This window comes from Myotis lucifugus, unplaced genomic scaffold, assembly GCF_000147115.1.
Source record: "Myotis lucifugus unplaced genomic scaffold, Myoluc2.0 scaffold_19, whole genome shotgun sequence".
Taxonomy (NCBI): domain Eukaryota; kingdom Metazoa; phylum Chordata; class Mammalia; order Chiroptera; family Vespertilionidae; genus Myotis; species Myotis lucifugus.
Genome location: NW_005871067.1, coordinates 12,048,387 through 12,060,337, shown reverse-complemented (window position 1 = coordinate 12,060,337; position 11,951 = coordinate 12,048,387). Strand labels below are relative to the sequence as shown.

The following is an 11,951-nucleotide window of genomic DNA, read 5'->3' as shown; positions in this document are numbered from 1 at the left end:
GCGTGAGGAGGAACTGTTGTCACAGAATCCTTGGTACCCCGGACACCTGTCTGTTCCCGTCCCAAGCCAAAATGGCGAGAATCAGAGGACACTTATTGTTAGACCTCCAACTCCCTTAGCTGTTGTATTTGGGCTTGGGGGCCCTTTGATTCTCAGAAACTCCCTCGATTTGGGATGTAATTCAAGAAAACTTTTGGCCCCGCAGGGGTTGGTTAAAAGGCTGAGAGGCCACCTTTATTTCAGAGAGGAAGGGAGAGGAGAGAGAGGAGAAAAACATTCATGATGGGAGAGAATCACTGATCGGCTGCCTCCTGCCTGCCCCACACTGGGGATCGAGTGTGGGGCAGGCAGGAGGCAGCCGATCAGTGATTCTCTGCAACCTGGACATGTGCCCTGACCAGGAATCGAACCATGATCTCCTGGTTCATAGGTCGACACTCAGCCAATGAGCCACACCAGCCGGGCAAAAGTTTTCTTCTTTTAAACTAAAATCTGGGGGTTCTGAGAATCAAAAGGCCCCCAATCCCAAATGCTCACTTAAAAGTGTTTGTGGGCATGCCTTAACTGGGCTCTGATTCTCGCATTTTAGCTTGGGATGTGGATAAACAGGTGTCCTGTGTACCATGGATTATGTGAAACAGTTGCTCCTGACCCAGGTACAATGAGGGCATACGTGTATGCCTGTGCAGTGCAGTCTCCTGCCCCTGAGGGCCTGCCTGCTCTTGGGTCTCATCTCTCTGGCCCTGAGGCTCCCACCTAACTTCAGCCTCTCAGACCTGGTCCTCCCAAAGTGGTAGCAGCAGTCTGCAGTTGTGCAGGCAGAGCGTAGGTACAAGCTCAGGCTTCTCCTTCCAAGGATGCATCCCTCCTTCTCATCTTCCCTTCTCAATGACTCTTCTTCCCCTGTCAGGAGCAATACAGTTTCCTGTACCATGCTGTGGTTCAGATGGTCTTCTCAGAACTCCAAAACTTGAGTCCCCATTCCCAGAACCTCAAGGCAGTACCAAGGCGCCCTTTCCATCTACCAACACCCTCAGACCAAGATCCAGAGCACAGGTGTATGACCACCACCATCACACATCCAGCTTCTGGTCTCCTTTTAGGAGCAGGGACTAACTCACTATGATGTCTACCTTTGTCCTCCTACTTGCTCCCTTCCAGACAGCTTACACCACAGAGCCCACAGTGATTCCATCAGGAGCCTGGCCAGTTTTCTTGAAGACTCAGGTCCTTCCCTCCTGTCTTTCCCCAGAATTGTGGCCCACTCTTTGATGATGCCATCTTCCTCCAGAGTTTTCTGGCTCTTCCTGCCATGCCTGCCTGGCCTACCTGGTGTTTTCCTCATGTACCTAGCTCCAGTCCCTCATTCTTCCTTTTCTAATTTCTCATGCTGGGAGACTAACCCTTTCCTCATCCTTGAAACACCAGACTCTTTCTTGCTGTTCAGTTCGCTAAATTGATTCATCCTTTCTTTGAATTGATCTCTGGGAATCCATGCCAATATGACTCCTTAATCCCAGAGAGCCCATTGCCCCTGCCTCTAAGGCTTGCCCTGTGGTCCCATGTTAGCCCTTTCCTAGCTCCCCCAGTCATCAATCAGCACATATTTCTTTCTTTCTTTTTTTAATTTTGTTTTATTGCTTAAAGTATTACAAAGAGTATTACATATGTCTCCTTCCCCCCACCCCCTTGACATTCCCTGGGCCTCCCCTACCCCCCAGTGTCTTATGTCCATTGGTTATGTTTATATGCATGCATACAAATCCTTCGGTTGACCTCTTACTCCCCCCCTCCCACCCCCAAGCCCTCCCCAGCCTTCCCGCTGTAGTTTGACAGTCTGTTCGATGCTGCTCTGTCTCTGTATCTATTTTTGTTCATCAGTTTATAATGGTCTTTATTATCCATAAATGAGTGAGATCTTGTGGTATTTTTCTTTCATTGACTGGCTTATTTCACTTAGCATAATGCTCTCCAGTTCCATCCATGCCATTGCAAATGGTAAGAATTCCTTCTTTTTTACAGCAGCATAGTATTCCATTGTATAGATGTACCACAGTTTTTTAATCCATTCATCTGCTGATGGGCACTTAGGCTGTTTCCAGATCTTCCCTATGGTGAATTGTGCTGCTATGAACATAGGGATGCATATATCTTTTCTGATTGGTGTTTCTGGTTTCTTGGGATATATTCCTAAAAGTGGGATCACTGGGTCAAATGGGAGTTCCATTTTTAACTTTTTGAGGAAACTCTATACTGTCTTTCATAGTGGCTGCACCAGTCTGCATTCCCACCAGCAGTGCACAAGTGTTCCCTTTTCTCCGCATCCTCTCCAGCACTTGTCGTTTGTTGATTTGTTGATGATAGCCATTCTGACAGGTGTGAGATGATACCTCATTGTTGTTTTCATTTGCATCTCTCAGATGATTAGTGACTTTGAGCATGTTTTCATATGTCTCTTGGCTTTCTGAATGTCCTCTTTTGAAAAGTGTCTATTTAGGTCCTTTGCCCATTTTTTTAAAAAATATATTTTATTGATTTTTTTACAGAGAGGAGGGGAGAGGTATAGAGAGTTAGAAACATCGATGAGAGAGAAACCTCTATCAGCTGCCTCTTGCACGCCCCCTATTGGGGATGTACCCGCAACCAAGGTACATGCCCTTGACCGGAATCGAACCTGGGACCTTTGAGTCTGCAGGCTGATGCTCTATCCGCTGAGCCAAACCGGTTAGGGCCTTTGCCCATTTTTTGATTGGGTTGTTTATCTTCCTTTTGTTAAGTTGTATGAGTTCCCTATAAATGTTGGAGATTAAACCCTTATCGGTGATAACATTGGCAAATATGTTCTCCCATGCAGTGGGCTTTCTTGTTGTTTTGTTGATGGTTTCTTTTGCTGTGCAGAAGCTTTTTATTTTGATGTAGTCCCCTTTGCTTATTTTCTCTTTAGTTTCCAATGCCCTAGGAGCAGCATCAGTGAAGAAATTGCTTCGGCATATGTCCAAGATTTTGTTGCCTTTGGAGCACATATTTCTTGATGCTGCCCACTTGCTGGGCCTCCTGTCCAGTTCTACGGACATGAAGTTGACTCTCCTTTGCAGCAGAAATTACACACCCTTGTCCTTGAAACTGCTGTCCATTTTGAAGCTATCCTTTCCTCCTCTTTATTTATCTTATTTATTTTTTCTTAATCCTCACCCCAGGATAGCTTTTTCATTGATTTTTAGAGAGTGGAAGGAAGGGAGGGGAGGGGATGGGGGGCTAGAGAGAGAAACATCAACGTGAGAGAAACACATTGATTAGTTGCCTCCCGAACACACCCCAACCAGGGTGGTGAAACGAAATTTTTGGACTGGAAGCTGGATTCTTTGTCCGCTGGAGTCGAAAAATGAATCCACGACAGAGAATAGTATAGCAAAGGTGGAGATTTATTGAAGAACAAGTACATACTCCCATGTGGGGAGAGGGAAAGAGTCCCACAGAATGGACTCCCACATGGGGAGGTGGAAAGAGTCCCACCGACTTCCTGTTTCAATGGATTATAAAGGCTGCAGGTCTTGTGCCCTAATATCCCTCTGATTGGTCAATATTCCCTTTCGAATTGGTTACTATAGTAACTCCTGAGCTGAAATGTCAAACATCACATGAGACATGTGAGGTCCTCCTCTCTCATTGTCCTCCTATTCCCTCTGGGCTTTCTTCCTCCTTTATTTTGTAAATATAGACCTTTGGGGCTATTTCCAGTTCCCATGCCTTATGGAAATGTATCTGTTGCTGCTCCCTTGTCTTATGGAAATGTAACTGCAGCTGGCTTCCTTGTGTTATGGAAATGTACCTTCTCCCAATCTGTATTCCTGTGTTTTTCCATGGACCCCAATTCTAAAAATTCCCTAAACCTGCCTATATTCCTATAAAATTCCTGTTTCAGTCCCCCCTCCGATTAGGAAACCCCAAATGCCGTTGGGGACAGGAGATGCCACATCTTTCTGGCTGTTTCCTGCTGGTAAAGGGGTCATAGTTTGGGGTGGCAGTCAGAGCCCCATCAGAAGTGGGTGGTCTAAGGGTCCACGGAAGATGGATGTAGTGGCCTCCATTTGCTCTTCCATGCGGAGGACCATTTGTAGCTTTAGGGCTTCTAAATGGGAGGATATGAAACATACCAAAGGTTAAACAGGCAATGGTTAAAGATGAGTAATAAAAAACAGTATAAACCAAGGTCTGAGAAGGGGAGCTAGCTAATAGGGATGGCATTATATCTTTAACTAGAGGCCTGGTGCATGAATTCATGCACGGGTGGGGTCCCTTGGCCTGGCTGGTGATCTGGACCAATCGGGGCTGTCTCTCGCCCCTATCGGCCTGGGGCCGATTGGGGCAGGCCCGGGGAAGGTTGGCTGGCTGGCCCACCCTGATTGGCCCCAATCCGGGCAGCCGGCCGGGGGGGAGTGGCCGCCCCATCAGAGCCAATTGGGGCAGGCAAGCCCGGGGAAGGGACCTCGGGAGGTTGGCCAGCCAGCCCACCCCAGTCAGAGCCAATGGGGGTGGGCCTTGGGGGAAGGGGCCGCAGGCCAGCTAGGGGGAGGGGCTGTGGGAAGTTGGCTGGCCACAGGAGGTTGGCTGTGGGAGCACATTGACCACCAGGGGATAGCTTCTGCATTCAGCGTCTTCCCCCTGGTGGTCAGTGCGTGTCATAGCTACTGGCCAGTCATCCAGTCATAATGGTCACTTAGGCTTTTATATATATAGATTGGTGCCCAGACTTCTGGGGCAAGAGGCTATGAGGTGTGGACGAAAGGGGCCACATGCTGACCTGACAAGCTCAGGAGAGGCCTGCATGGCAGTTTTGCAGACTTGAGACCTAAAGTAACCACAAAGGATGGGCTGAAATTAAACCTTAATTAAAAGCAATTATGGTGGGCAGTTACGTCCTAAGCCGATATCTTCACTGATAAGGTCAACCTTTACCGTAACTGAGCCTATCTGTCTTTTTGCATCTATGATAACATACCCTTGAAATGTCTGGGTAACTTGTGATTTCCCTGAATCTGGAGCCCCTGGGGCACAACCAGGTGTGCTGGGCCCAGGACAGATGCAGCAGATTCTTTCATTTATCATGTTAATTATTCCTGCACCCACCTAAGTATGTGTCCATCATTTTACTTTTTATCCTGTCACAGAGGTTTCCCCGCTTCACTTAATCCCACCTCCTTAAATCTGTCACCAATGAATTTCATGTATAAATACGGATGTAACCCTGCCATTCTCCGGAGCACTATCTCAATTCGTTGAGGTTCTGCTTCCTGGCATATGTCGACAGTTTGGCTCAAATAAACTCACAAAAATTCTTTACAGGTTTCAATGGTTTTTTTACGTTAACAGAGGCCTTCCTTTTAGCTAAGCTGCTTGCAGTAAAGAGTGTTATTCATGGCACAGACTTTGCCCTGCCCAATCAAGGGCTTTTCTGTGAATAAAAATCTGTCAGGCTTACTTGGGGCTCCTTGGAGGAGAAGGTAGTCCTCTGAGCCGCCGGATTGAGAGACCCCAAGCCCCATCAGTCCTGTTGGGCAAGTTGGTCACCAGCCCTGTCCCAAGGGACCTCAGTCTCCAGGGGCAGTCCGACTTCCAGTGGTTTCCTTGACAGACAGAATAGGGCTTCAGGAGTTCACCATGCCCCTTGGGACAATTCCGGCCCATAAGTCCAACCTGTCTACAGTTGTAGCAGGTGACCGGGACTGACCATTCGCCTCTAGGCTCTGACTGGGGGCTCTTGCCTTGCCAAAGCGTGGCACAAAGAACCTTGGTTCTGGCCTGGCTTCCCCTGTTTCTCCTTTTTCCTTATTCTGGTCTCTATTATAGAACACAGAAGTGGTAACTTTCAGGAGATTTTTTTAAAGTACTTTTGGGACCAATAGCCAATTCTTGCAACCTCCTGATGTCTGAGATAGCCTGAGTGATAAATTTGTCCTTTAAAATTAGCTGTCCCAATTCTGAATCTGGGGTAATGTTGGTACACTTAACCAAAAGCCTTCTTGAGCCTTTCTAAAAAGCTGAGGGGTTTTTGTTATCCCCTTGATTAATGGTGGTTAATTTAGAGTAGTTAACAGGCTTTGTTTTATTACATTTGAGGCCTTCTATAATACAGAACTGGCAATGCTTTATTTTCTAGTATATTTTGCTTTTCAGTGGCAGAGAGGGTCAGGTGTAATATGAGCATGATATACATTTGGTCTCTATATGAGAGATCAAATACTTGAATGAGGTTTTGGAAGACCTCAATATATTTGTCAGGGTCTTCTGAGAACTTTCCTAGATCACTTTTAATTTGTCTCATGTCCCGGGGTAAGAAGGGGATCTGGGCTAAACTATGACCAGATCCTTCTTCTGTCTTGGGGTAAGCTAAGGTTGGCTCAGCCCTGGGTGGGGGTGCAGTCTCCGCCCTCTCTCTCAGTGGACTTGGGTTGTTGTTGCCAGGAGCAAAGGATTAAATTTATAGTTTCCCACCTGCCTTTGACTTGGCCCCTAGAATAAAGAAAGCCTGGATATATGGGACTTCCAACTACTTCCCATTTTTCCTACTGAAAAGATTAAAACTTCCTTCTGGGGCTAGTTTTCACTATTTTCTAGTTGGCATTTGAGGCCAAACCTGAGGGCAGATAGAGATCAGGTGTTATTTCTTTAAGATTTGTGGGTCAATATTATCACAACTTTGAGGATGTATCCTAAGGGCTGTCTTTTAGGTAAAGTAGATAACATGCTTCCCATCTGAAAGAAGAAAAGAAGAAAGAAAAGAAATTATACAAGGATGACCAGCATCCTTGTACCCACAAATGACATCCTGCATCCACTGTGTACGCCTCTTTTATGGAGGCAGGGGCACGTCCCCCTCCCAACCAAGGGTACCTTTGCCAGTGAGACGCCTCCTCTCCTGGCCAAGGGTGTATTTTGGAGTTAAGACCTCACGCGTAAATCTGGAGTGAGTGGCCCTTACTGCGTACGGTCATAGTCGGGTGGAATAACCATACTTTACCACTGCACCCCGACTACCCAAGCTTACGCAGAGGTCGTGGGTTCCTCCCTTGTCTCCTGGGGGAAGAGTGTATAAACCGTGTCTTGCTCTCAGGCTCCTTGTCTGTGATTAAAAAGGGCCTGAGCTGACCATAATGTTTTGAAGTACCCATTGAACTGGGTAGGTTGAAGTACCTGCTGAACTGAATTTCCAAGGGGTCTACTCTAGGATGAGGACTTAAGAGAGTTTACACAGTGTCCGGAACCCTGGTTCGGCCAGTATCCAGGAAAGTATAAACAGCTCTGGTCCCCGCCCCTTGTATGCCCTCAGTATTAAAGGATTTCTCCTCTGTCTGATTTTTGGGAAAAGGATGGAATTTGTTTCTGGCCTGATTTTATATTTTAAACTCCCTGTTTATTGGCTTAATTTTTAATTTTTATTGACCCTTAATTTCTGTTGTTTTATTTCCAAACCTTAAAAATGCCATCTTAAAGATTTTTATCTCCTTTTAAACAGGGCAACCAACTTGGTTGCTCCCCTGAAAAACGCCTGGGAGAGGGACATGCTAGTTGCCTTTGCAGGGAACAGTTTAGGTAAAAGGCACACGTTCTTAGTTTTTATTAATGGTGAATATTGGTGGAAAAAATTTTTATTTCCCCCTTTTTAAACTTAAATTTATCCCTGAATATTTAGTGTTCATCTGTACATTTTACTCAGGTATGTTAGAAAGGGGTTACTACCTTCTATATATCTAATAATTCCATGAAGTTTTACAAATCCTTATTGAATTTAAAGATCTGACCTGCTTAGAAGCCTGCAATTTAGAGTAAGTTAGAGTCCTTTCCATGGGTTTTTCTAAAGACTTAAATGCACCAAAGTAAGGCAATGGCTGTCCAATGACAAAATTTAAAAGTGGCATGGTTATATATTTGTTTAAAAATGCAATGGATAAAACCTTTACTTTATAATATTCTGAGACAACAACCTTCTAGTACACAAACAATTTGTATATAAAAAAATAACATGTGGCACATGGCTTATTGCAGACCGTATATTAAGTATTGAAACCAATTTATAAATCCCAATAAATGAAATATAAAATACCCAGAGTGTCATTGGCAGCTACAGAGAATTATTACACTTGCCCTTTTTCCCTGACTGAAAGTTTCCGTTTTGAACTTGGCTTTAAATCTGTGTAAGTTCTTTTCTGAAGTAGACTGAAACCTTTATGACATTCAACGTATATGTATTTAAATAGAACATTGCTATTAATTTTTATTTGACCGAGTTTCCTCATGTAATTTCAAGTATATTGTATTGGTTTAATTTAGTTCAAAAATATTTTTTTATAGGGAGAGAGAATAAATCTTTGTATCACCTCAGGGCCCTTGGGATGTCACAAAGCTGTCTCTCATTAAATTCTTGAAATATTACACTTGGAAAAGCTGTCAAATATACCCAATTTAAAGATTATTAAAACTTAAACTTGCCCTAACCGGTTTGGCTCAGAGGATATAGCGTCGGCCTGCAGACTCAAGGGTCCCAGGTTCGATTCCGGTCAAGGGCATGTACCTTGGCTGCGGGCACATCCCCAGTAGGGGGCGTGCAGGAGGCAGCTGATCGATGTTTCTCTCTCATCGATGTTTCTAACTCTCTATCCCTCTCCCTTCCTCTCTGTAAAAAATCAATAAAATATATTTAAAAACAAACAAACAAAAAAAACTTAAACTGGCTTTAACATTAAATATTTGGTCCAGACCACTGAATTAATTGTTGAATTAACAATTGTTGAATTAACAATAAATTGTTCAGTGGTCCAGACCACTGACTTAATTCTTTTCAATCTGGCTAATAAATTGTTATATTTTAATAATTCCACAGTATACTTTGAGTTGTAGAGAAAATGCTGGGAGGACACGCTTACCTTCTGCCTATTCCCTTGCTGCCTTGCCCCCAAGGGGAAAAGAAGCGGCTGCTCTTTAGCCAGCCTCAGTTCAGCTTAGACCAGCCTCAGTTCACCCTTAGGCCAGTGGATAAGGGTGTCTCCAGCACAGGCGTCACAGGCAGGCACGGACCACGTGGTCCCCAATACTTATGCTGCCTACTGGATGTTTAATGGACATGATGCTGGGCGGGGCCCTGCCTCTTTTCTAAGCACCTGCACAGGTTTCGCCAGTGCTGTCTCTTATTCTGCCACTTTTAGAACCAAAAGCCGCTTGTCTGAGTAAAACTGCTCTTTTTTTTTTCCTTTTTTGTTTCCTTCTCCCACTTCGCCCCAGGCGGGGAAGACAATGGTTTGTCAACCACAGGTAGGCTACAACTTCAGCTAATGGTCTTTGTTTAAACTTCCCTGGGTTAACATATATGTAACCTTCACAAATTTTACACTTTCAAATTAGCCTTAGAATCTTAAAATCTTAACCCAATAAAATAACCTTTGGTTCTGAGTAACACAGAGCAGAGACAGAGGACTTTCTATGTTCACAAAGACAGTGAAGAGCAAACTAAGCTAGCAAAGCAATCAGTAACCAAGGTACATCACAGACAAAGAGACTCTCAAGATTCAAACCCTGCCACATGTTCAGCCTGTCCACAAACAGCTGGGCCCCAGCAAGGTGGGACGTGCCCTATCTTTAAACATTGATTCAACCATCAATAGAAACATTCTTATACACAATATTTACAAGTTCGCACAATCCACCGACACTCCACAAAGCACTCCATTAAAAAGCAGTGTCTCGAAGGAAATCAAGATGGCGGCATAGGTAAACACCGGAAATTGCTGCCTCGCACAACCACTTCAAAAATACAACTAAAAGACAAAACGGACACCATCCAGAACCACAGGAAGGCTGGCTGAGTGAAAATTCTACAACTAGAAGGAAAGAGAAAAGCACACTGAGACTCAGAGGAGGTGCGGAAGTAAAGTGCAGAGGTACGGAAGCACACGTGGAAAGGGCTGGCAACTGAGGACACGGTTATCTTTTTCAATCAGGAGGGAGACACAAGCTCCCGGCCATGAACTCTGGTTCCGGGCGAGTCTCTGGGGACCCAGACTCATATGGGGAGAAACTGGACTGTCTGGCATTGGTTGGACCTCGAGGGCAGCTTTCTCTCAGAGGTGCTTGCAGCGAATACTGAGGAACACTGAGACCCGGGGCCTCTTAGGGCATAACTGAGGATCAGCCATAGTTGTTTGCCCTGTTGATTCCCTGAGACCCCGCCCAACCCGAGCTGTGCTCAGAGGCTTTTGCATATGAATGACCTGGCCCTTTGCAATCTAAAATTACCTAACAAACTGCAGCTGGGTCAGAGAGACCCAGAACATCCAAAAGAAGGCTCAAGGCCCCACAGCAGCTTGCATTGCTTCACAGCTGGGCCTCATCTGGGCACCTCCAAACCCCAAACAAAGAGGAATCTGAAGATCTCTCCATAGCTCCTGCTGGGTAACCTCAGGCAGAGGCTAAATTAGCACCTCCTTAGAGATCCAAGAGCCAATGTACCCAGTGGTCAGAGTGGGACCATCCAGATTACAATCCTCAGATCCATAAGGGACACACTCAAGGGGCAGTCTCAGTGAGCACCAAAGCCCCACTGAAGCAAGTCTTGCCCCAGAAGTGTGTCTCCAGCACAGAAGTTCTCCCACAGTAGACACAGCTGATTCTCACAGCCAATTGTCCTGGAGGTCAATTCCTCTTAGTGATACCTACAACAATCAAGGCTTAACTACAACAAGACTGTGCACACAGCCCACAAAGGGGTGCACCAAGAGTGTCCACCTCAGGTAATTGGGGAGGCTGAGCCACTGGACCCTATAGGACATTTAGCACAGAAAGCCACTCTATCAACACAGGGAAGCAGTCAAAATGAGGAGACAAAAAAAGGGTCACAAATGACAGAAATGGAGGACAGCAAACGACTGGATATAGAGTTCAAAACCATGGTTATAAGGTTACTCAAGAATCTTCTAGAAACCGCTGATAAATTTAGTGAGACCCTCCATAAATCTAGAGAGACCCTCAAGGATATGAAAAAGGACCAACTAGAAATTAAGCACACACTGACTGAAATAAAGAATATTATACAGAGATCCAACAGCAGACTAGAGAATCCCAAGAATCAAGTCAAAGATTTGAAATACGAAGAAGCAAAAAACAACCAACCGGAAAAAAACAAAAAAAAGAATCCAGAAATATGAAGATAGTGTAAGGAGTCTCTGGGACAACTTCAAGCGTACCAACATCCGAATTGTGGGGGTGCCAGAAGAAGAGAGAGAGCACGATATTGAAAACCTATTTGAAGAAATAATGACAGAAAACTTCCCCTACTTGGTGAAAGAAATAGACTTACAAGTCCAGGAAGCACAGAGAACCCCAAACAAAAGGAATCCAAAGAGACATCATAATTAAAATGCCAAGAGCAAAAGACAAAGAGAGAATCTTAAAAGCAGCAAGAGAAAAATAGTTACCTACAAGGGAGTACCCATATGACTGTCAGCTGATTTCTCAACAGAAACTATGCAGGCCAGAAGAGAGTGGCAAGAAATATTCAAAGTGATGAATACCAAGAACCTACAACCAAGATTACTTTATCCAGCAAAGCTATCATTCAGAATTGAAGGTCAGATAAAGAGCTTCACAGATAAGAAAAAGCTAAAGGAGTTCATCACCACCAAACCAGTATTATATAAAATGCTGAGAGGTATCCTTTAAGAAGAGGAAGAAGGAGAAAAAGGTAAAGATAAAGATTATGAACAACAAATACATATCTATCAACAAGTGAATCTAAAAATCAAGTGAATAAATAATCTAATGAACAGAATAAACTGGTGAATATAATAGAATCAGAGGCATAGAAAGGGAATGGACTGACAATTCTCGGGGTGGGGGGGAAAGGGTGTAGGGGGTGCGGGAAGAGACTGGACAAAAATCGTACACCTATGGATGAGGACAGT

General features: G+C 44.7%; 1 protein-coding gene across 1 annotated transcript in view; it reads left to right on the top strand.

The window, feature by feature from the left end:
• Window positions 1-11,951, top strand: part of PTPN18 (protein tyrosine phosphatase, non-receptor type 18) — a gene marked incomplete at its 3' end in the record, with an annotated part of 16,709 nt that overhangs the window by 1,520 nt on the left and 3,238 nt on the right. Inside the window, 3 exon segments of the mRNA XM_023751309.1 lie at window positions 590-656; window positions 911-1,000; window positions 1,253-1,369. Of these exon segments, the coding sequence (XP_023607077.1) occupies window positions 590-656; window positions 911-1,000; window positions 1,253-1,369 (274 nt within the window).